Source organism: Centroberyx gerrardi, chromosome 7, assembly GCF_048128805.1.
Source record: "Centroberyx gerrardi isolate f3 chromosome 7, fCenGer3.hap1.cur.20231027, whole genome shotgun sequence".
NCBI lineage: Eukaryota > Metazoa > Chordata > Actinopteri > Beryciformes > Berycidae > Centroberyx > Centroberyx gerrardi.
In genome coordinates this window covers 33931163-33957298 of record NC_136003.1, presented here as the reverse complement: position 1 = coordinate 33957298, position 26136 = coordinate 33931163, and the positions used below count along the sequence as shown (strand labels likewise).

General features: G+C 40.1%; 2 protein-coding genes across 2 annotated transcripts; both read right to left on the bottom strand.

Moving 5' to 3' along the window:
- Window positions 1-3116: 3116 nt before the first annotated feature.
- On the bottom strand, window positions 3117-6206 carry ifnphi1 (interferon phi 1). The gene is made up of 5 exons (XM_078284444.1): window positions 6084-6206; window positions 5593-5667; window positions 4528-4680; window positions 3601-3678; window positions 3117-3295 (listed from the first exon to the last, which is right to left on the bottom strand). The coding sequence occupies exons 1-5, from the start codon at window positions 6204-6206 to the stop codon at window positions 3167-3169; spliced, it is 558 nt and encodes a 185-aa protein (XP_078140570.1). The 3' UTR covers window positions 3117-3166.
- A 7910-nt stretch (window positions 6207-14116) lies between these two features.
- Window positions 14117-23299, bottom strand: LOC139924665 (NACHT, LRR and PYD domains-containing protein 3-like). The gene is made up of 6 exons (XM_078284557.1): window positions 23023-23299; window positions 16211-18068; window positions 15928-16101; window positions 15197-15370; window positions 14947-14993; window positions 14117-14694 (listed from the first exon to the last, which is right to left on the bottom strand). The coding sequence occupies exons 1-6, from the start codon at window positions 23297-23299 to the stop codon at window positions 14117-14119; spliced, it is 3108 nt and encodes a 1035-aa protein (XP_078140683.1).
- Between the last annotated feature and the right edge of the window lie 2837 nt (window positions 23300-26136).

Here is a 26136-nt window from a genome sequence, read left to right as displayed (position 1 = left end):
CAGGTTCCTCAGACTAACAGTTATAGCTGCAGTTTACATTTAGAGAGAAAAGAAAGACAAGCAGAGTTTAGTTAGAAGGACGACAGGATGCAGTTAAACTCCACAGGTTCCTCAGACTAACAGCGACAGCTACAGTTTACATTTAGAGAGAAAAGAAAGGCAAGACAAGTTTAGTTCAGGATTTCAGTCTGTATCACTGAACCTAAACAGGAAGGAAGTCCCTTTCTCTCTCTCTCTCTCTCTCTCTCTCTCTCTCTCTCTCTCTCTCTTTCTCTGTCAGTTTACCAAGTTGCCAAACTGCCAGCCAGGTTCTAGTGAATGAGGTTTGGTGATTCCCCAGCTGCTGTTTCAGAGGAATGTGATGAAGGAGAGACAGAAAAGGAAAGTCCAGCGGAGTTCACAAACCGCCTGATTCATTAATTCATTCAGTCTTTCATTCATTCATTGTCTATTTATTCTATTGATAGTTAAATTAATGTATTAATGTATGATAGTCTATTATAAATGGAGACAAAAGGTGAGATTCAATTGCTTTTTGGACCCTCTGGTATAAAAAAGCAGTACCTGCTGACATAGCACCTCTGTGACCCTCGTCGAACTGCAAAAGGACAAATCTCCTGGCATAGATGGCATTCCACTACAACTCAGCCTTCATGTCTTTAGTAGGACCACTTGCTTGCCATGTTTAATTTTGCCATTCATAAGGAATCCCTGTCTTCTAATTGAAATATTGTGGTTATTTCCCTTCTAAACACAGATGTTAAGGCGTATGCTAAAGTCCTCGCATCCGGATTGGAGCATTTATGACCACTTTAATACATCCAGACCAATCAGGTTTCATTAAATCTCGCTTAGTTTGTCGACTTCTACATGCCATAAACTGTAACAGATCTTAATTCTTCTAGGCAAGGCAAGGCAAACTTTATTTATACAGCACATTTCATACACAAGGCAAATACAATGTGCTTCACATAAAACAGAAAAAATACATAAAATTACATTAAAAATGAAAGAAAGAAAGATATTGAGCAGTCACTCTCAGACTGGTGACACCTCTGGTCAGCCAGTATAACTTCTCTGAGAGTGACTCCCTCAATTTTTCCTCTCAAAAGGAAATCAATTTAGATGAGATCTTGAAGGATTCTTCGAAGGATTCTTCGAAGGAGCCTAGAGTCTTTCCAGTGGTCTTACCCCACCCTACAGGCAGGCCCCACAGCCCCTATAGGACTTGTAAATGTTCCTGTAGAACAACACACAGATCATCTAAACAATTACAATTATAATATATATAATATATTCTAGTGCTATTCTCTCCGTAGATGCTGAAAAGGCGTTTGACTAGATGGAGCGGAGGTATCTGTGGTTATGGATCATATGGGCTTCAGGTAGGACTTCATAAATATGGTCAAGGTACTCAAGGTACAATTCCACAGCATTTGTTCTTACAGGTAATTTATGCTCCCCTCTGTTTAATGGAAAACAATATTCTTAATGGGTTTCAGTCAGGCTTTAGATAAGGGAACAGTACAATCACAGCTACCATGCTTGTTACTAATGACATTATTAGTTCCCTTGATAAGAGGCAACATTGTGCAGCATTGTTTGTTGACTTATCCAAGGCTTTTGACACTGTATATCATGAATTACTCTTACAGAGACTAAATTACATTGGTTTCAGTGAGGAAGCATTAGACTGGTTCCAAAATTATCTGTCAGAGAGAACAATGTGGCTATGCCGAGAATCACAAATCTGAATTTCTAGAGATCACTAAAGGTGTTCCTCAAGGCTCTATTTTAGCACCTGTTTTATTCTCTATTTTTATAAATGATTTGGGAGAGGATATTTAGCCATCAATCATTCACCTATATGCAAATGACACGGTCATCTATACAGTTGCTTTCTCCCTTAATTTAACGAGGGGCCAAAGACAAGGTTGCCCTTTGAGTCCGTTCTAGTTTGGAACCAATGGCTCAGACTGTCTGTGAATCCTCTGGCCATGAACCCATCAGTTTTCCTAATTCAAAACATTACATATGTCTTTTTCGCTGATGACATCATAATCTTTTTGCAAAATGTTGTTGAACCAGCACCTCACATTTTATGGCAGGATACAAAATTAATTGGTCAAAGGGTTAGGGTTATGGTAATAATGCCATTTAATATTGAGGAATCTACCTCATCAGACTATTCACTTTTACTGAGAACGTTACTGAATGGATCTACAGCCACACCACAACAAGCTGACTCAGCTGCTCTCTGCTTCTAGCTGCTTGGTAGAGATTTAGACTTTATTAACTAACAATGTTCCTCCATGATGGAGACACAGCTGACTGGTAGCAGGTTGGTGACTCTATTGCAGAGTAAGATATGGATGTGTCCTATAAGCCTGGGTTTGACACTTTGAAAACATTACACTCAATCAACCAATCAATCATTAATAGTGAAAACTCACTGAAAATTACAAATCTCAAGTACCATAATCTGAATATTGATGAAACCTGAAACAGAGCTGTATCAAATATTTTTATTCTCTTTTCATGGTCAGTATCAAAGTTCCATCACGTTTTCAGCTTCATGTTTTCAAGTAAATCCAGACATTTAGCCCATATTTAAGGACAGAAATACAAAACTTTAAGATTTCAATAAATAACACAATATCAGCACATTGTTCATAAATAGAAACATATTAAATAAATAAATAGAATTACAATATAAGAACAATAAAAATGTCAAGAACATTATCATTGCTTTGAAAGAACAAATGTCTGTCTGTTTAAAATACAGCAGAATAAACTTCAAAAATATAACATTGAATAAATAAATATTAATAATGAAGTTGATTTTATAAGCCCTAAATTAAAGACTTTTAAAACTGTTTCCCTAGGAAATAAATAATAAAGCAAATATTCTATTCTTATCCTTGTTCTTCTTAATAGCAAAAATAATGATCATCATCATCATCAGGTTTCCATGTCTATTACTGTCAATAATATATATTAAATTAAATTAAATTAAATTATCAGTTCTAGGCAGACTGTCTCGCAGAGTGTCTGTCTCTTTAAAATAAAATAAAATAAAATAAAATAAAATAAAATTAGGGAAGAGCTTCTGATGTCTGTGACCAACAGGATAAAATAAAGTAAAATAAATGGCCAGTTGAAGCTGTCAGTGCAGAGCAGAGCGCCCCCTGCTGGCAGCAGCAGGTCCTCTGATGGAGGCGACCAGCGGGTCCAACTGGAGGAGGTGCAGTTTGGTTTCCTTCCTGATCAGCTCCCAGGACGCAGTACTACCACCCTGTACACACAAATACTACTGTTAATACTACTGATCAGCTCCCAGGACGCAGTACTACCACCCTGTACACACAAATACTACTGTTAATACTACTGATCAGCTCCCAGGACGCAGTACTACCACCCTGTACACACACAAATACTACTGTTAATACTACTGATCAGCTCCCGGGACGCAGTACTACCACCCTGTACACACACAAATACTACTGTTAATACTACTGATCAGCTCCCGGGACGCAGTACTACCACCCTGTACACACAAATACTACTGTTAATACTACCAGTACTAAGATGTGTACGTACCATCTCGCCGAGAGTGTTTCTGGCCAGTTTCCTGTAGTATCGTCTCAGTCTACTGTCTGGTTTCCTGTTGGTCGGCACCTGGACAGAAAAACACACTTTAGTTATTATTACTTTTATTATTATTATTATTATTATTATTATTATTATTAAAGGAATAGATTTTAGTCTAGGTCACTTTCCTATATTTTATTTTATTGTTCCATTATTAGTAGAGACCAATCTATCTGCCGGTCTGTGTTTCAGGTGATGTATTGTGCCCTCTGGTGGCCATATTGGAGGTCCACAGCGTTCAAATCTGTGCTGCTTTGTCAGGAACATTTCATCACTGATACATCAGAATCTGGAGCTGAAGGTACCGGGGCTAATCGGACTAAGACTAAAGGTAGTATTTTTAGCCATGGCTAAAAATATGAGAGCTACAGAAACTAGAGCTAAAGGGACTAGGGCTAAAGACAAGACAGTTTACTGTGTCACAGTAACCAAATCCACCTTATCACACTATTCACTTTTACTGAGAACGTTACTGAATGGATCTACAGCCACACCACAACAAGCTGACTCAGCTGCTCTCTGCTTCTAGCTGCTTCATACAGATTTACACTTTATTAACTAACACACAGTTCTACAGATTTACACTTTATTAACTAACACACAGTTCTACAGATTTACACTTTATTAACTAACACACAGTTCTACAGATTTACACTTTATTAACTAACACACAGTTCTACATGTTCCTCCATCATGGAGACAGGCTGGCTGGTTTGTGGTAAAACTCTCTGTCTGTCTGTCTGTCTGCCTGTCTGTCTGCCTGCCTGTCTGCCTGCCTGTCTGTCTGTCTGTCTGTCTGTCTGTCTGCCTGTCTGTCTGTCTGTCTGTCTGTCTGTCTGTCTGTCTGTCTGTCTGCCTGTCTGTCTGTCTACTCACACAGCTGTTGAGTCCGTCTGTCTGTCTGTGGATGCTGATGAGGAAGTGTTCGGTCTTGCCGGTATCCCAGGATACGGAAGACAGGTTGCCGTGGCGATACAGACCAGCAATCAGCTCCAGACTGTCTCTGATGAAGACCAACCTAGACTCTACCTGGAGAGAGAGAGAGAGAGAGAGAGAGAGAGAGAGAGAGAGAGAGAGAGAGAGAGAGAGAGAGAGACGTACACATGAGATTCTGTCTCTCGGTGCAGAGAACTCAAAGTGAATCAGTTTAATGTGAAACGGCTGAACAGAACGACTTCTGATCCGTTTCATTCAGCTGTAGATAATTCTGCCACAGCCAGCGTTTTATTTCTGCCAGGCAGTTTAGTGTCCAGAGCTTTGATTGGCCGATGGAACTGTGTGTCGTCAGCATAGCAGTCAACATGTATATACTGTATGTGTATATGTACATGTATATGTACTGTATGTGTATATGTACATGTATATGTACTGTATGTGTATATGTACATGTATATGTACTGTATGTGTATATGTACATGTATATACAGTATATGCTGCATGTTTACGTCCAAGTGTCAGTGTAAATGGAGAACCAGATGGGGCCCAGGATAGAACCCTGTGGAACCCCACATGTAATGCCTGCTGAGGAACACGAGTTGCTATGGTGACTGAAAATGTTGAAGTGAAGAGCTTTATCACTACAGCCAACCCAGTTACAGACAGACAGACAGACAGACAGACAGACAGACAGACAGACAGACAGACAGACAGACAGACAGACAGACAGAGAGACAGACAGATAGATAGATAGATAGATAGATAGAGACAGACAGACAGACAGATAGATAGAGAGACAGACAGACAGACAGACAGACAGACAGACAGAGAGACAGACAGACAGACAGACAGACAGACAGACAGACAGACAGGTATGACAGACAGACAGACAGACAGACAGACAGACAGACAGACAGACAGACAGACAGACAGACAGACAGACAGACAGACAGACAGACAGATAGATAGATAGATAGATAGATAGATAGATAGATAGATAGTTACCTTAGTTTTTCTAATGTGTCGGTAGTAGGAATACGGAAAGGAAACCGGACACTCCTGTTCAGTCAACTGACCACCCTGCAACATGAATAGATAATAATGGATATGAATTAATCTATACAACACCTATAGGCTTAGAACACTGTTCTCCATGTTATTAACCTTTACTAACTTTAACTGGTTCCACTGTTCTCCATGTTATTAACCTTTACTAACTTTAACTGGTTCCACTGTTCTCCATGTTATTAACCTTTACTAACTTTAACTGGTTCCACTGTTCTCCATGTTATTAACCTTTACTAACTTTAACTGGTTCCACTGTTCTCCATGTTATTAACCTTTACTAACTTTAACTGGTTCCACTGTTCTACGTTATAATTACTAACTTTAACAGGTTCCACTGTTCTACGTTATAATTACTAACTTTAACAGGTTCCACTGTTCTCCATGTTGTAAATCTTTACAAACTATAAACTTTACAGGCTGCTACTCACCATCTGCTCCACCAGCACGAGAGAGTCGTTGCTAAGGTGACCGTAGTGTCTCAGCCAATCACAGCCGAGGGCAGGGGCCGCGGCGCTGCAGAAGAAGAAGAGCACGCAGATCCAGTTATGCATGGTGTCGGTAAAACGATGTAAAATAATATGAAGAGTGTCAGAAGGCAGTCTGAGGGTTTGAACATGCTCGGTACCTGAGCTCAGGACTTTTATTCCAGACGGGAAAGGGAAAACACAGGAGAGTGAAAGGCAGAAATTCCCACTTTCTCCTCTTTCCACTCTCACTTTCCAAACTTCCTTCTATCACACAGATAGCAAGAAGAAATAAGTTGTTTAGTTATTCATTTAATTTATGGATAGTAATTATAAACATTATAGTTTGATTCAGTTAGTTTAGTGTTTCTACTCCACTCGACTGGATTGACAGAAATAACTTACTGTAGTTTAATTCGTAGTGACACGGTAATGAGAGAGAACATATTAAATATTAGTTTAATTCAGTCACAAAGTTTGTCCTGATTCACTTTCCGAGCCTCGACTCCACCGTTCATACTGAATATAATCAGATATGAAGAATTAATTCTTGTGGTTTAATTTTCAGAAGAACGGGACCAGCCGCTCTGCAGTTTGTCCCGATTCACTTTCACTTTCCAAACCTCTCGAGCTGCGTCAAGCTGAGAAAATTAGAATGAAACCGGAAGTCAAGGGAATTCATCTTCAAAATAAAAGCGTACTGGCACTTTCACTTTATACCACAGTCAAACATGACTGTGGTATAAAGATTGACAAAAATTGCATAAAAATACTCAAGGGAATCTTTACAATAAATATGAAGTGATTTTGATATTTGGGTGATATTTGTTCAGTACAGTCCAATATTTTATTAACCTGCCCTTTTATGTGACAGATGTAACACTTTTATTATGAAGGCTAAATCACCTTACTTCTATTTCTGCTTATCATTACAAGCTTGACTATCAGGTGACGTCAGCTTCTCTCTCTCTCTCTCTCTCTCTCTCTCTCTCTGATGTCACACCCTGATTTTCTCTCCATATAGATAGAGAGAAGTTTCTGCAGGTTAAACTCAGGTTGTGTCGTGCTTACTTTATCACAAAACGTCTCTTGTGTGTCTTTGTATCTCTCACAGTCAAACAAGAAGTGACATTTAGTCTCAGACTCCTCATGGTGACAGTTTTACTCTCCCTGCTTCCTTTTCTCTTTCTCATTGCCTCTTTCTCTTTCTGCTTGTCTTGGCAACTGATGACGCAAAGCAGTCATATTATTACTCATATTATTACCACTACTAATACTACTACCACTGCTGCTACTACTACTACTACTACTACTAATAGTACTGCTAGTACAATAAAGATCATATTTTTTATTAATATAGCACTTTACTTAAAGATCCAGTGCAGTGATTTCATCTCAGTCAGGAAGAGTCTGATGTTGATTTCCAACACAGTGATCATCATGTTGTTCAGTGTTTGATGATTAGATGGAACAAAGCCTGTAGACTGATCACTACGAAACCAAAACTCTCAATTTTATCCCTGAAATGTCCTTAATTTCCCATTACATAAACATTAATTATCATTAAAAATAACATAGCTTTTTATCCACTACCTCCTCTGAGTTTGTTGTCTACAAAATTACAAGCAGAAGGTGCCGATCACCCTATAATTTCATGTTGTAAATGGGTCTGGAAGAGAATTGCTAGTATATTTAGGTTCAATCCACACGTAAATTCGAAATCAACAATATGGAATAACCCAAAATTGTGTATCAATAAAACAACATTTACATGATGAAGTGGTTCAAAAGGGGATCATGACCATAGGAGACATGTATGAAGACAGTCGCATTGTGTCTTGGGAGAGGCTCAGGAGAAGTTCCATTTACCAGCTTCTGAGTTTTGGAGATATACTTCAATCTGATCGGACAGTCATGCAGCCCACCAGCATCATTTTATGATAAGATATTTTATTTGTTTGGAAAAGGTTATGAGGCCTCTAAATATTATGCTATATTGTTACAACAATCAGACAAAAGCAGATTTGACCGCGTGGGAAGCAGATTTGAAAACAACAATCACAGATCACGAGTGGATAAAAATGCTAAGACATTAAAAAGATGTAGAGATGCTTGTGGTATTGTCCAGAAGTAAAGACTATGTGGCATCATATCCATAATTTGTTAAAAGAAATAACAAATGTAAATATACCATTTTGTCCTCGTGTTTTCATCTTGGGAGACCCGTGGAGAATTAAAGAGATGCAGAAGGTCATTGCAGGATGGGTACACACAGCTGTGTTGGTGGGGAGAAAATGATGATGAGGTACTGGAGGTGTGAAAAGGTGATCTCCATGGAGGAGTGGTGTAAAGAACTTAATGTATTGGCATCTTATGAGAGAGTCTCTTATAGAATGATGGGTAAGACAGAAATATTTGAAATGAAATGACAAAAATACTTTTGTTTTATTAATACAAGCGTCTCTGTCTGAGTAGTACATGGACAAGATTGGGATCAGATGTGTAACCTAGGCTCTTGCTATGCATGTGTTTTTATATACAGTATGTATGTAGGCGTACATATATGTATGGTTGTGTATATGTGTGTATGTATTCATACATATAGATAGATATGCCCTTTTTTATTTTATATATGTATTTTTTTAAATTATTTTATATTTATTATTAGGTTATTTTTTCTTCTTGTTTTTGGGCGGGGTGGGGTGGGGGGTATGGGGTGGGATCTGTTTCATTATGCAAAATGTAATATAAAATAAAATAAAAAATACTAATCACAAAAAAAATAACATAGCTTTAATAAAGTAAGGTTAGTATCATGAGTTTATAAGAGATTTATTCATGGGTTGGTTCACCAAGACACTAGTAATAGGGGGATTTTTTTATGCCTATTGTGCAGGTTTACAGGTTATTAATGCATTATTAAGGTGATTTCGATGGGGTCTCCTCCATTAATAACTCCCTTAACTAATTTTAAGGGGATTTTGCATGAATTAAGGGGTGAATTAAGGTAAATGTAAGGGGATTTTAAGGGATTACTGGTTTGTAGAGTGAGTGAGAGCCGAATCTTCCACTGCAGGCAATATTTCCATCGAACAAATATCCAGAGTTGATAGCCCGTTTTTCTGTGCTGCAACAGTTGCTGCTACTGTACCATTCCAGTAATGTTTGTCCAATCCAACACAACACACCGAGGCAGAGAACAGCATCAGTAAAACAAACACGCCTCAAGCTAGCCCCACCCACCTAAATCCCCGGATGTGCGTCTCAGAGACTTGAAACTGAAATGTAAGAACTGCATTTCAAAGCGTATTGACGGTTGAATTTTTACCTCAAACTAGTATGAAATAAAAGTTTAAATTTGAAAGCTACAATGACCAAATAAAAATTAAAACCGTGACATTCAGTTTCAGATTTGACAATAGAAATTCAAAATTTGCAATTCAGTTTCAGTTTTTGCATACTATGATTCAATTCAAGCATCAATTAATGCAATTAATTAATTCAGTTTCTGCTGGCACTAATTTCTGCCCATGCTTCAGCCCATAAATGTAATGTGTATTTTCTCCTTTAACCTGCAGAGGGCACCATTTCAATAAACAACAGCTACAGAGCTTCAGTTAGAAAGAGGTTTTCAAATTATTTAAGTGACTTTCATATAATTCCATATGATTCCCCCTTTAAACCTAATTTCACCTTGTTTTTGAACTTCTCCTATCCTCACTCAAAATACAGGTCAATTTTACTCCAGAAGCCTTTTACTACCCGAAAACATGCTAGTAGGGCTGGACGATAGTGTACATACTCCTGTCAATCAATGTCAGGGGACAAACACACACACACACACACACACACACATTTTCAGGCATTTTAAATGATAGTGTAAGTCAAGACAGTACAAGACACTCGGAGCAGCAGAGGAAGGCACTACATGACTGTCACCGCTCTGCTGGTCTAAAGAGAGCTGTTGTTGTTTCAGTCTGAAATTTATTGTTGGAGCTTTTGAGCTTTTGTAAACGATTTAACTCTGAATGTATTTTGATTTCTTACATTGCTGTATGTTTGTCTGTGACTTTTATGTTTGTGATGATGTTGCTTTCTTGACCAGATCTCCCTTTAAAAAAGAAGATTATTGATGTCATTGGGAATAAACTGGTTAAATGAGGGTTAAATAAATAATTTAAATCCTTTACCATCACCTGAGTTGGCTGAGAATAAATTGTAGGGACTGCCATGTTCCTGCACATATATTAATAATCCAGTATTTTTTTCTTCATAATTACATGTTTAGCATAAATATGCAAATCTGAGTTTCTCTGACATCTTGGTTCAACTAATCTGGCAAAATAAATCAGCGATGACATAGATTATATTTTCCTTGATAATAAGAAGTCATTATAACAGTAGACTGAGTGGGCCCAAGTCCAAAGACAGAAAACTCAAGACAAAGGAATAAACTTAAAAGAGTCATTAAAAATTCCAGTGATCAAAACAGCAGAACAAAAATTAAATTTTTCTTAGTGCCTAAAGTCAAACAACTGGAGAACTCACAGAAGCTGGAGAACTCCAAGACTGAGCAACGAGCAACTGAGGGCAGCAACTGAGGGCAGCAACTGAGGGCAGCAACTGAGGGCAGCAACTTAAACCAGCGGTGCGTTCCATCAGTCGTTTCAACCTGCACTCGCTGACTTCCCCTCTTGAATCCCCGCTGCCATCTTACGTGCCGTTCCATCAATCTGATAACTCAAGTGAACTTTCTGAGATCGACCCATCAAGGGCTGAGGGAGTTAGTCAACAACAATGTAGACGTCACGACTGCATCTTACCCAGAATGCATTGTGATTGTCCATTTCCTGTGCACGATCCACCAAACAAAATTTAGAGTATTTAGACATATTTATGAAATTAACATTATTAATCTACAATGTTTTATTACCCATTGTTCTGTGTATTTTTTATTATTTAATATTATTATTGATTATTAGGCCTGCTTAAGGGCAAGTGCGTTCCACTTCAAATATTTTGCTCCTGCTCAGACTCCGCCCCTTGCTCTCCAAGTGGCCACTTGTGCCACGCGTGATGTTGACTAATGAAATACAGGGCAAGACACAGGGCAGGGCACAAGTGAACACAGTAATCTAATTAAGCACAGGTGGTAACAACTGAACCATAACCACAACCCCGAAATTCCCCGATCCTCGAAGGCCCCATGAAGTCAAATGTCATTCAATAATCAAACAATGAGACTCCAGGGTTAATCTTCGCAATTATATTGGTTGTATGTCCCAACTATTATAATACATTTTTTCCTTCTGGGCTAATCTAAAGTTAATTATATTATTATTACTCCTAAACACTCCAAAATGAATTGATATAACTCTCTAGTCTCCCCAATAATAAAGGGTTTGTGCCTTAACTATTTTTTTCACATTCAATAATAAATTTAACTAATTAAATATAACCGCTAGCGGCGATGGCTGGGTTCATGCCAGCAGCAGCCAGAGCTGAAACGTGGAAGTTTGCATTAAGATTACTGTCAGTTTTGTCATATCAGGCTGTTGAGCCGTCAGCCCCGAGCATCAAGTCTGATACTGAAGAATGTGACAGCAAGTTGAAATGTGTCAATATCCAACTTCCTAATGGCTTTACTGTGTTTAGCTGTACACTCAAAACGCTGCTGTTGGGCAAAATCTGGTCGGATCTGTATGGAAATTGGTGTGCATGTTCCACATAAAGGTTGGAACATGATTATAAAGTTTCATAGCGATTGGTGAAATTCTGTTTGAGTTATAAGCCAAAATGTCATAGGCCACGCCCACTTTCAACCACACTTCAGATTTTGACTAGGACATGGTCCTTGGGCATGTGTACCGAATTTCGTGCCATTTCACCTATTGGATTAGGAGATACAGTTTTCTGACCTTTGTGGCGCCCCCTATTGGTCAATATTTGAATGGCTTTGCACACATGTTCATTCATTATACGTGAACATGTTGTCCAAGGTTCATGATGATTGGACCATCTATCACAAAGTTATAACAATTTAGCTTATAGGCTACACCTTCTCAACTTTAAGAGTTAATATATTCAAAACTACAGTAGATATCAACAATCTATAAACAAAATTTAAAGAGCGTAGGACCGTAGATGCTACTGACTGATTTTGGTGGTAATCAGTCAAACGGTGTAGGAGATGTTAAAAATGTGTTTTTCAAATAATTCAACATATCTCAAAAATGTTCCAGGTGAACACATGTGTACCAAGTTTCATGTAAATTGGACAAACGGTGTGTGAGATACAGCACTTTAAACTTTTTATTTTTGACCTTTAATTATAGCGCCACCATCAGGTCGATGGGGGTCACATTTCATGTGGGTCTAATTGAAGCCATACTAGACCATGGTGCAAAGTTTCATGGCTGTAGCATTTACCATCTCACAGGAAATTGAGCCCAAAGAGAAAAACAATAATAATTTTTAAAAAGTACCAGTACAAAAAATAATTAATTAATTTATTATCAATAATCACAGAAAGTGCAAATTTCATATAAATCTCCATAATTGCCTGAACAATTCTCTTGACAAATTTCAATACAATATAATGCACCATTGGTGAGATATGGGTCCAAATAGCATGGACATTAAATTAATCAGTTAATTAATAATTGCTATAATAACCATAAACACATCAAAATCAATAGAGTTCTTCCTCTAGGGGCCATCAATGTCCATACAAAATTTGAAAAGATTATTTTTTTTGTGATCAATTGTTTTTAATTATTTATATCATATAATAAAAAAGGATAATCAGAACACTTCTATTTGATATATAATAGTACATAGTCGTAGACATTACACCTTCCCTAAAATACACCATATATTACTTGCCTCAAGCATTAATCAAGGTGATGGTATGCAATATCAAGATATACATACATTAAACAAAGCAACAACAACAACAAAAATAAATAAGTAAATAAAAATAAAACAAAATATTAGTGAGGCAAGACTAAAGAGAAAGGAGGACACATGAGAAGAGCCAATGTCAAATATAAGGTAGTGTTTCTGGCTGACCCATCACCCCCCCCCCCCCCCCCCCCCCCCCCCCTCCCCCCCAGAAGGAGCCCCGGTTAACGACTAAACATACGATTTGATCTTTGTCAACGCAGCATCCCAGAAATCTATGTTTGAATTTTTTGCACCATTCATTCTTGCAATGGAACCTTCAGAAGACACTATATCCAAGAATGAAAGCAGCCATTCCCGCTTGGACAAAGTATGGGGAGGTTTCCATCTACATTTTTTGCAAAATTTGAAAAGATTCTTATAAAAAAATTTGAAAAGATTCTTCTAAAAACTGTTCAAGTTATCACGTTCACACAAAGGATCTGCGTCTTGAAAAGAATCCACAAGGGTGGAGCTTCAGGTCCCTGGAAGAGCATTGAGAGACCACAGCTCCCACCCCGGCATCAGCATCGTCCACCTCTACAATGAAGGGCAGGTCAGGATCAGGATGAATCAGGACAGAGGCTGAAGAGAAGCGCCACTTGAGCTCGTGGAAGCCTCTCTGTGCCTCGGGGGTCCAGAGGAATTAAGTGCTGCCCCCTCTCGTGAGGGTGGTAAGGATGAGAGCAAGGGCACTAAAGTAATTCTAATAAAAGTAGTAGTAGTAGTTCTAATGAAATGGGTGTAAAAATTGGCAAAGTCAAGGAACCTTTGGACATGCTCGACTGAGGTGGGCTGTGGCCAGTCTGTAACTGCCTGGACCTTCGTGGGATCCATCTGAATCCTGCCCCCAGAGATGATGTACCCCAAGAAGACAACTTGGGGGATATGGAGTTCACATTTTTCAACCTTGACATACAGGTGGTTTTCCGGGATATGTTAATATTCTGACATTAAGATGTAGGTGTGTCTCTCTCTCTCTCTCTGTGTGTGTGTGTGTGTGTGTATGTGTGATCCTGTACAGAGTGAACTATAATTTCAGCAGCTGTCTTTGGTTAGCAGTATGAGTCTTCCTCTCCTGCCGCTATCTGACACAGAGACACTGAGGAACCAAACTTAACTCCAAATGCAAACCTAAACCCAAATGCAGGATAGAGTGGTTCAGTGAATGTGGAGTGGAAGGTGTGGATGTGGATCAGCGTGTCAGAGGAAACTCTGTAGAAGGACAGAGAGCCAGCAGACCAGTCCAGATACACTGCTACTCTGTCAGAGTCAGAGGAGGTGGGGGAAGGTATGGATGTTCCTCTTTTGTTGTGAAGGGCAGAGTAACCATCATCAGACCAGTCCAGACTCCAGGACTTGTCATTCACTCCAAGCTTACAGTTATGATCTATTCCTCTCCTTTTGATTCCTCTGTAAGTCACTCCTATAGAAACCTTTCCTTCCCACTCGACCTCCCAGTAACAGCGACCAGTCAGACCATTTCTACACAGCAGCTGAGGCCAGTGGTCAAATCTCTCTTGGTGATCAGGATATGGCTGCTGCTCTCTCTCCATCGTCACCTTTCTGTTGTCTTCAGACAGGAAGAGGTTTCTGTTTGCTGTGTTTGGGTCCAGAGTGAGTTCACAGGCATCTGATGAGAGAACAAGACTCAATACAGCTGCAGTTTATCATCTAATACACCTGTTGTGTTTATTATTTGTTGATTTATTAACAAGTTGGCTGTTAATGTCTTAACAGTTTAATTACACATCAGCCATCATCTTCATTCACAGTAGGATGTGAATGAATGGACGTCACATACTGCTGTGTGAATGGACTTTCTATCTAAATAGTTGAATGTGTGTTGCTTTGTTTTCATGAATCAAACTAAATACACACTTACATTTCCTCAGACCTGGTTTCAACCTCTGCACTCCACCATGGTCCACACTGGGGGAATAAACAAAGTCAGACCAGCAGATTCTCTTTGATGATGGAAACATGGACATTTAATAACCTTCAATATGAATGAGTTTCCATACAGCATCAGTCATAACTGCTGTTAGACATTAATCAATACTCCTCAGCTTCTCAGTGTGACAGAGAAAATGTGTGTGACTCTCAGCCTTCTAGCAGACGTTGCCTCTCCAGACCTGAGAGAGTCCAGTCTCCAGTGTGGATCCTCCAGTCCAGCAGAGAGCAGCTTCACTCCTGAGGCTCCTGGATGATTGTAGCTCAGGTCCAGCTCTCTCAGATGGGAGGGGTTGGAGCTCAGAGCTGAGGCCAGAGAAGCACAGCCTTCCTCTGTGAGCAGACAGCCTGACAGCCTGCACACACACACACACACACACACACACACACACTGTTAAATTTTCTTCCACTGATGTACAGTTTATTTATTGTTTATTACTGAGAATTACTTATGCCTGCTTTTGTGCACAGGGGTTTTCTATGTAAACTCCCCATTTAAAACAAGTTACATGTTAGACCATCACTATCTGCTCTGATGTTAGGTGTGATAATGTGATTTAATTTTAGTAAAAACTGCAGCAGTCACCACTCCAAACTGTTGCTCCAATGATCTGCTTTGTGCTTTCATTTGGTCAGTTTGGCAGTTCTTGGATCAGTTTGCTGCAGAATCTTAGAAATCCTTTTTGGTATTTTAGGTCTCAACAGGAGAGACAGCAAGGAGGGAAATCATGAAATATCCTGATAGAAAGCAGAAAACAGTTCATAGGGGACAGAAAGTAGAGTGAAAGGTTGTTACCACAATCATAAGAGCAGAGAAAATCCTCCACAGGTTAGGAATCTATTCACTGATGTTACTCTGTAAGTAAAGCAGGATTTAAATGGTCATGTGTTGAGCAGGTTGAGGAATCCTGACCTGAGAGTCTCCAGTCTACAGTGTGGACTCTCCAGTCCAGCAGAGAGCAGCTTCAGTCCTGAATCCTGCAGGTCGTTGTTACTCAGGTCCAGCTCTCTCAGACTAGAGGACTGGGAGCTGAGAACTGAGGCCAGAGCTTCACAGCTTCTCTCTGACAGCTGACAGTCACTCAGCCTGAAGAAGGAATAGTGATGAAGACAAACAACAACTTTAAAATATTTTCCATTTTGTACTCACATCACATTTTAATAAAGTCAATATATCCAGTTATCTTTTCACCTACAGAGCTTTATCGGAGGCTTTGACCACTGGCAGCAGCCTCAGAAGAGCCTCCTCTGAAGCAGAGTATTTCTTCAGGTCAAACTCATCCAGCTTCTCTTCTGATGACAGTAAGATGAAGACCAGAGCCGACCACTGAGCAGGGGAGAGTTCGACTGTGGAGAGACTTCCTGATCTCAGGTACTGTTGGATCTCCTCCACTAGAGAACGGTCATTCAGCTCATTCAGACAGTGGAACAGATTGATGCCTCTCTCTGGAGACGGATTCTTCTTGATCTTCTCTTTGATGTACTGCACTGTATCCTCACTGGTCTGTAAGCTACTTCCTGTCTTTTTCAGCAGGCCTGGCAAGAGATCCTGATTGGTCTCCAGTGAAAGACCCAGGAGGAAGCGGAGGAACAAGTCCAGGTGTCCATTTGGACTCTTTAAGGCCTTGTCAATAGCAATCCGGTGGACCTCTGTTGCAGATATTTTTCTGCAAAGCCTGCACATACTTTTGAAACAGAGTTGTGGTTCAGCCATTACATTCTTGTTGCTGTTAATGAGTGACAGGACCACATGAACAGCAGCCAGAAACTCCTGAATGCTCAGATGGACAAAGCTGAACATCTTGTTCTTGTCCTTGTCCTTCTTCCACCCACGCTCCTCTTTAAAGATCTGTGTGAACACTCCTGAGCACCGTGATGCTTCATTAAAATGAATACCACTTTTTTTTAGATCCTTCTCGTAGAAGATCAGGTTCTCCAGCTGGTGAAAAGCCAGTTGTGCAAGTGACTGAATGTACTGAATGCTCTCATCATACTTCTTTTTCGTCTGATTGATCTGAAACACCAGGAATTTTGTGTACATCTCAGTCAGGGTCTTGGGCAGGTCTTCTTCTCTCTCACTGGTTTTCAACAGATCCTCCAGAACTGTAGCAGTGACCCAGCAGAAGACTGGGATGTGGCACATGATGTGGAGGCTTCGTGAAGTCTTGATGTGGGAGATGATTCTTCTGGCCTGCTCCTCATCTCTGAATCTCTTCCTGAAGTACTCCTCCTTCTGTGGGTCAGTGAAGCCTCTCACCTCTGTCACCATGTCAACAAACTCTCCAGGGATCTGATTGGCTGCTGCAGGTCGTGTGGTTATCCAGAGGCGAGCAGAGGGAAGCAGTTTCCCATTGATGAGGTTTGTCAGCAGTACTTCTACTCTGGTTGACTCTGTCACATCAATAGAGCGCTTTTCATTGGCAGTGAAGTCTAGTTGAAGGCGGCTCTCATCCAGTCCGTCCAACACAAACAGGAGTTTGAATTTACTTTTGTCAAAGTTGGAGCTTCCTGACGTCTGTAGTTCTGTGAAGATGTAATTAAGAGCCTCCTCCTTGATGTTGATGGTTTCCCTGATACATCTGTGAATTAGTTCTGCAAAACGAAACCTTTCTCCCTTCAGTAAATTCAGCTGGCGGAAGGTGAAGGGGAATATGAGATGAACATCTTGATTGGTTCTTCTTTCAGTCCAGTCCAGGATGAACTTGTGCACAAGGAACGTTTTGCCGATTCCTGCAAACCCATTGGTCAGTACCATTCTTATGGATCTGTGTTTTCCAGAAGGGTGCTTGAAGATGTCGCTGGGTTTGATTGGTTTCTCTGTTCCTGGTGTCTTTCTTGGCATCTCAATCTGCATGACTTCATGCTGCCTGTTGATGTGTATGTCACCTCCGTCTGTGATGTAGAGCTCTGTGTAGATATCATCCAGCAGTTCCTGATCCTTCTTCTCTGACAATCCTTCTTGTGCACACATAAACATGTCCTGGAGGTTAGATTGGAGGTTTTCTTGGTACCATGTGATGAGTCGTTGAGGCTCTGTTGTTCTCACCAGCAAATCTGTGTAGAACAAAGTAACATCCATAAAAACTAAACTATAAAATATAGCTGCAAGCGATGATTGCGGGGTCCAAGCACACTTTCAAAAGACAGATGGACAAAACATTACAGAAGGTACACAGTATGTGCAGAGAGCCCAGTATTTGTATTTGTATCTGTATTTGTTGAGGCAGCAAAATTATTTGTATTCGAATAAAAGTGGAAATAGGCGTAACAATCCTGTTTTTTTTTTTTTTACACTTCTAATTTTAGGATATTAAAGTGTTAAAATAAGTGTTCTTCAATAGACTATTTTACAAAGGAGCAGACCGCAGTACATCAGGGACTTGAACTCAGAACCGTGTGCTCCAAAGCCCTGTGCTTAACCACTCCACCAACTTTTGGTTGTTCCAGAGTGAGCAAATAAAACAAAGGGACAAGTGATAGGTCTGATGGTCCAACCCATGTTGAAAGCCTCAAAAATAATTTTATAACTGTATTAGTGCCCCACATTAATCAATTTAAACATGGCTTTACAGCCATCATCTTGAGAATCCAGATATCATTTGTTTGAAAAAGCTTGATCAAACTGTCTTGAACATATCACATTGTCAATTTATCAAACTATTTGGTATATTAAACCAGCAATAAGCTATTTCAGACCCTATAACCAATCCTGAAACTAACATGTGCTACGTGTAGATTTCCGTGAGACGTAATGATATAAACAAATAGCCACACATGCGGGCCAGCTGTGTTACTGTTTTCACCTCTTTTAAAGCTTGTTGTCAAACTCGGAAGCTCCTCCCGACCCATTCAGTAGCTTTTCCTTTTTTTAAAAGTCTCTCAGTGGCGGTGCCAGATATTTTTTCTTGCTGGTGCTACAGTGGGGCTGAATTATTCAGTGATGGTGCTGAGGGATGTACTGTATGGCAATACGTATTCGCAAGGCCAGACGTGCGGCATTCAAAGTCAGTTTCAAGCATTATGTGCCTACTATAAATACCTCTGTTGATTCACAAGCACACGCAATTGATAGTTCTAATATAGAAATGAACTGTGACAGCATCAACAGCATCGGAGACAACCCGGGTGACAGAGCATAAACAAACAAACCAACAGAGCTTCCGACCCACAGCGCACAACATGAATCACCAGGTACGCACCAATCCTGCAATCAGCATCTTGTGCTTTTCAACCGAAAAACGCAACACTAACCTACAATGTCCACTGTTATTCGCATCACATAGACAGGCAATACCAAAAGATACACCCTTATTAAAGTCAAATAAGGCAAACAACAGATGCAAGGCTTTACCAGGAGTTGAACAAATCGTACTCTGACCATGCCTCAATACCTCAATTAAAAACTACTGAATTTAAAACCAAAATCAACAGAATCAGTCCAAGCAAAACCAGTAGGCTCAACAGCAATAAATGTAATATTTTAGGATTTGCAGGAAACATAAGGACTATGGGGTATCCACAGTTTAATACATCCATGGGTATCCACCACAAAATAATTATAATCAGCACTCACCCAATATTCCCACTAGCACTACTATGAGGAGCTTGAAAAGTTGACGTTGGAATATCATCCTCCACGTTCTGTATAGTAAATAAATCTCGCGTGAGTGAGAGTGAGTGACATCACTAGGTTCTACTACTGATCTGAGGACAGAAATGGCAAGACATTGACAACGAACTGACAACAAATAAGCAGAAGTGTAGAGTGGATCTGACCTTAGACCAGCGCGTAGTTAATAACTTTATACTGCGAGGGACGAGGGTGCTATGGTGATTGGGGGCGCTGTCTGACTGGATCAACTGGAGAAACAAGCTGTATTCAAAAGTATACAGAAAGAGCAGCTGTAATTTGTATGTCAAACTTCAGTTAATTTCTTGGTGGTGCTATGGTGGTGCTATTGTAATTTCTATATAGCACCCTATAGCACTAGCAAGCACCACCTCAGCGCCGCCACTGCTCTCCCCCATCCCTGAAAAAAAATATTGTAATGGTGGAATCGATGAAGCGAGCAAGTAAACTTGTTAAACTAGTAAACTTGTTCAATAGTAAACTTGCTACCTGCCTCTTCATTTGTCATTGTGGGACATGTAACCTTCAACAGGAGCAAAATCTGGCAAAGCAAGACTGGTAACTGGCGACATTTCTCCGTAGGAACATTTATTTTAGCCATTAGGCTTTATGCACGGTTTGTCCTTAAGGGCTTCTGTAACCCAGCAGTTTTGCTGTGTGTGTTTACAAATGTGTTGCGGTTTCTGTCTCCCTCTAGCAGTCGGAAAATCACTTAGTGTAGCTTTACGGTATGACAGTATAAAAAACACATTTTCTTTTTGTATAAACAGAGGGAGGCGACTTCAGAATTGGGGGTAGGTACCAGTGTATGAAAGATTTATCTCACCTCATCCGACATGTCCTGAAAACTTCAACTCTCTATGACATACAGCTATTTTTTCTGAATTTTTGAAGTTTTGACTTTAATATCTGTGAAGATTTGGTTATTATTAGGGTTGGGAAAATGAATGCGTTAATTCTTGTGATTAATTTGAAATGTTTAATGTGTTAAAAAAAATATTTTTTTCCCACGGCGCAGCCGGAAGCAGATAGGTCTTTGGCTGTGAAATGCAGTGATTCTCATACATAGCCAAAATACAAGTTGGTCAATGTATAGAAATTGATCTAAAATGGATCTCTAATGCGCCTGATGTCACATCACATCATGTCTGTCATATGGCGATGACCAGCAGACCAGCAGCTGTGTATTCAATATTGAGTCTCTCCTTGAAAACAAAAGTGAAACTTAACATTTGCGCCAAACTCGCCTATGTATTCTAGCTGCCCTACACACACTAACGGTAGATAATGCTATTACATCGTGGTACTAAAGTAACGTTAGTGGACCTGTACAGGATCTGTGCTTGTTTTCCCACAGCAGCATGAAGAGGCATTTCGAGGTCAGGCAAGTAGTCTGTCTGCCATCCACAGTTTGTTAATAGGCCTCTAGAGGGCGGTGTGCGCCTGGACAGGTTGTGTGATTGTTTGTTTTTTTGCTCTGTTTGGTTTCCATCCTGTAGTGGCTGACCAGCCAAGCCATCCTGACTAATGATGGAGGAGGACAGGATGGAGTTTTAGGCAGAGAGTTTTAGCTGTACTTGTAGCTTTTGTTATTGTTTCAGTTAGTGCATATTAAGAAATATGGCTTTGAAGCTTAATTTTGATGGTTTTGATGGAAATTACTGATCTGTAATATTGATCTGAATATAGTTCCTTTGTGCTGATTCTACATTAATTTGGTGATTTAGTGATTAATTTGGTCATTCTACGTTTAAATATCTGTGATTACAAGCTTCAGTCTTAAGAAAAAAAAAAGCGATTAATCACGATTAAGCAGAAAATTGTCCGATTAATTAGTTAATTATTTTTAATCGATTCCCAGCCCTAGTTATTATGTAATAAGCCAAGCCCACTTTAATCAATCATGACCAAATTTAATAGATGGACTTGGCCCTGTGGGCCCAGTCACCTAACTAAATCCTTCATCATTTTAACAGCCACACTAAATGGGCAGTGACGAGACAGCCAACATGGCAGCCAGGACGAGCCAGAGAATAGCTTTACCTTCAGTCTGACTGCTGTCAGTGGGAAGGTGAGGAAGAGGAGCAGAAGCTCCTCTGTTCTCTGAAGTCTCTCCATCATCACTGACATCCACTGAGAGAGAGAGAGAGACAGAGAGAGAGAAAGAGAGAGAAAGAGAGAGAGAGAGAGAGAGAGAGAGAGAGAGAGAGAAAGAAAGAGAGAGAAACGTTACAAGGGCTTGAATTTAACAGTAGCCATCCAGCCAACAGCTACTATGCATCTTTGCATATGCTGAAGGCACTGAAGGAACTGAAAATTCATCATGTTTAATATTAGATTTGTGTCTCTCACATGAATAGCTCACACACTGTCATCAGCTGTTTTTAGATACAAAGCACCTCGAGGCATTTGGTTGGCATCTCTGGAACTGCTCTTAATTGGTTTTAGTTCTGTTTGGAAAGTTCTGTGTGTCCATTGATCATCATGTCTCCTCGCTGTCCTTGATTGCCTTGTCCTTGATTAAGTATGGTGTGCCACAAGGGTACATTTTTGGACCAATTTTATTCTCATTGTATATGCTTCCGTTCAGCCACATTATTCATCGTCATGGCATCTCTTTTCATTGTTATGCTGATGACACCCAGCTGTACCTTCCAGTAAAGCCTACTGACCTTAGTATGCTGGATCACTACATGACTGCCTAGTTGATGTGAAACATTTTCTTCAGCTTAACTCAGCTTAACAGATCCTTGTTATTGGCTCTCAGCACATCTCCAGACAGATAACTGCCACGTGTTGGTTCTTGAACACAGAGCACTAAATCTGTTGCAAAAAGTCTAAAATTTGGAACCCCACATCACAAGGCTAGTCCAGTCATTTTCTAGCAACTTAGGACTATTGCAAAGGTTAGATCAGGGCCCGTAGTTATCAGGAGTAGGACCTAAGAGGTAGGGGGACATTTCCAAATACAAGACATATTTTTTTCCAAAATATTATTCAGCACATTTCATCCAGTCAGTCAAGTTCCATGTCCTTTACATAAAAGAGGACAGAGGAAACAGTGTAAAAGACAAAAGAAGTGCAAGTCAAAGAGAGAAAAAATAAGCAGAATAGAGCGAGGTTGAGATAAAAACGCTCATTGTGAACCCTTCAAACAAAAAAAAAACTATTGAAGTATATTTTTTGTTTTAAAATTATGATAAAGACAAAATATGGTTAGTCTAGATGAATCCATCACTGTGTAAGTTGAAAAATGACCTCGCAGCCTGTATACATTGCTGCTATAAAATGTATTATAAATGAATTTATGAGATGTGGCTGCATAATGTGTCAGCTCTATGGTTTTCACTTCATATTTTTTATCCTCCCATGACTTACCTTCGGGTCCTGAGCTGCTGTTTGACAAACTCTGCTCTAGATCACTCCTGTTGATCTTCATCAAAACCTTCTTGGTCACCTCCAGAGAGTGTTGGTTGTAGGTCTGCACCATCTGATCCACTGTGTCCAGCCTGTCTGCATTCTCCAGTCGGCCCTTTTTGATGGCTGGGAAACCTTCCAGGATGTCATCCTGCTGCAGGAACCACTTGAAGCTCTTGAGCTCTTCATCTCCCAAATCCTTCAGTGTTTCCAAGAGCCTCTCTTTAAATGTCATCATCTTTGCTCCCTGGTAAAATCGAAGGATATTTTCAACTCAAAGCACATTTATGCAATTTCCTCACTAGGATTATTAAAAATGTATCTCATCACATCCTACTAATACCAGTGTTTAAGACATGCTGGTCTTTTAACAACTTTTACCCTTAGATTCCCTTTAAATTTCCCCTCAAGTCGCTTCAAAGTTAGAAAATTAATTATATTATATTGAGTGAAATATTCAAACCCAAGGTGCCGTATTTTATGGCTGCACCATTACATCAAATTGAAAATGATTGTGATGATGATTGTGCACCATTTTATACACATTTCCCTGTAATTCAGCATGACATATTTAGTATCTTTGAAAACCTTGGGATCTTGAGTAGAATTTAAAATAAAGTTCTGTGGGTTTGAACAAAGCTTGGCTGCAAAACATGTTGTAATGATGGTCCCACATGTGGGACTGGTGGGTAGAATTAGATTGCCACACAAGGTGATAGGTTAAGTTTGTTCTATGGTCTAATCTTACATATCCATCCATTACAAACACACATTCCCTTCATTTCTGGTAAACAATTTTTTTCTATTTTACCCCGTCACCCCAGCATCCCATCCTCATCAATAACGAAACCGCTGAAATAGTTGACAGCTTCAAATATCTCAGAATCACACTGGACAATAAACTCAGCTTTGACCATCACACAAAGGACATTCAAAACAGGAGCCATCAAAGACTATCAGCCATCCGTAAACTCAAAGGACTCTGTGTCGCCCCCCATCTCCTCCTACTGCTGTACCAAAGTATTGTCCAACCCATCCTGCTCTACTGCTCCACCTGTCTCTTTAACATGCTCTCTGTCACAAACCGGGTTAAACTTACACACATAACCAACACTGCTGCCAAGATAATCGGTCTCCCCACTCCCAACCTCTCAGAGCTCAACTGTAAGGCCATCACACGCATTGCAAATACAATAGCTCAGGACATCACACACCCACTCAATCGTCACTTCCATGTACTGCCCTCTGGGCGCAGGTACAGGACCCTGAGGTGCAGAAGGGCTCGCTTTGGCAAAAGCCTGATACCCGCAGCCATAGCAGCCCTAAACAGGGAGACTCGCTGAGGAACTATGAGTCTTGTCTTTTTATGTTGTTTTTTAATGTTGTTTTTGCCCGCCATTGTTACTGCCTGGTATTGTTGTGTGATGATGTGTGTAAAGTGTATTGTTGGTTCTCCTTGTGATGTACAGTTTTGTGCAAAATAATTTCCCCCCGGGGACAATAAAACTAACTAACTATTTTTACTGTAACTCTTTCTCTGCTGCCTCCCCCAATGCCCCTGAGGATGACACAGACGACCCCCCCCCCCCCCCAACAAAAACCATGGACAGCGCCCCCCCCCTTGTTCTCCCAGCCCCAGTCTGTCTTCCACACCAGAGGGCAGCTCAATACCACCCCTCCTCAAAGGTCAAAGGTCATGGAGACCTTTGACAGGCCTCAGCAGCACCTCAGGCTCCTGGTGGGCAGCTCCCTGGGCCCCCTGCAGTTTGTGTACCAGGCCCACATTGGAGTGGAGGAGCCATCATCTCCCTGCTCCACAGGGTAAAGATGGTGAACTCTTATTGGTTCCAAGGAGTGCAGCTCAACAACAGACTGGACCTGCATTAAACTTAAAAACCTTGACTACTTGGCTTAAACTTAAAACTTTATGATCCGTGTTGCACATGTTACGCACCTCTGGACTTTATCCTTGAACTCAATCTTGCACAGAGTCCATTTATTGCACAGAATATTTGCACTATCATTTATTGTTTATATTTATATATTGTTGCCTTTCTTATACCTTTCCTGTATTATATTGAGATTTGCTTCTAATGAAAAGTGCATTACAAATTAAATGTATTATTATTATTATTATTATTATTATTATTATTATTATTATTATTATTATATTACCTTTCCTGTACTTCCTTGGCATTGTTCCACCAATTGCTGCTTGCCTAGAGGATTAATAAAGTGCAATCTTAATCTAAATCTTAATCTTTCCAGCCTCCTGCTGCCAGTAACTGGAATGAGTATCAAAAACATTTCAAAGTCCATGTGTTCATCCCGTCTGTTTCAACATTCTCAGTCAAAGAGCAAAACAGCACAATAAAATACCTACATAATAATACTAAAATGGTGTAGCTCCTCTATTTTCACAAAATACAAACAGAAGTTACAGCATCTCAGAACATGTTAAAGTGTAGAAATATATACTAAAAACATGTCTTTGTAATTCCGCTGCCATGTTTTTTCAATTTTTGTCAGTGATGTCATATTCTAGGCGTGGTCACAGTGAGGTCATGCCCCAAAATTGAAAAGACTTCCTGGAAACACCTGCGCATCCTCCGCCACCCAGGGCCAGACTGGATCTTCCTCAGATCACATTTTCTCCTCTGGAGCGTCAGCAGGGAGCGATGACCGGGGCACAGACTTCTTGCCGGAAGGAGCTTCTAGTGTCTCCTTCTGGGCAGCAAGTACGACCGGATCCCGGCAATAGTTACTTTGGACGAGGTGCTGCTCACTCCAGACTGGGTCCGGGGTGAAGTGGTCCTCATGTCCTTGTCGTGGTCATTGTCCTTGTCTGATTAGATATCACTTAAACTCACCATTACAGCATTTCAACCAACTTATATCTATTTATTTCTATAGTTTCAACTTTCTTAAGCCCTTACTTAACCAGGCAAGCTGGGAAAAGAAAACACAGCAATCAGATTTTCTTATTATTATTTTTCTTTAGATATTCTTGTTGCTGTATACAGTGGCTATAAAAAGTATTCACTCCATTTGACCTTTCTGCACATTGTCTTGTGG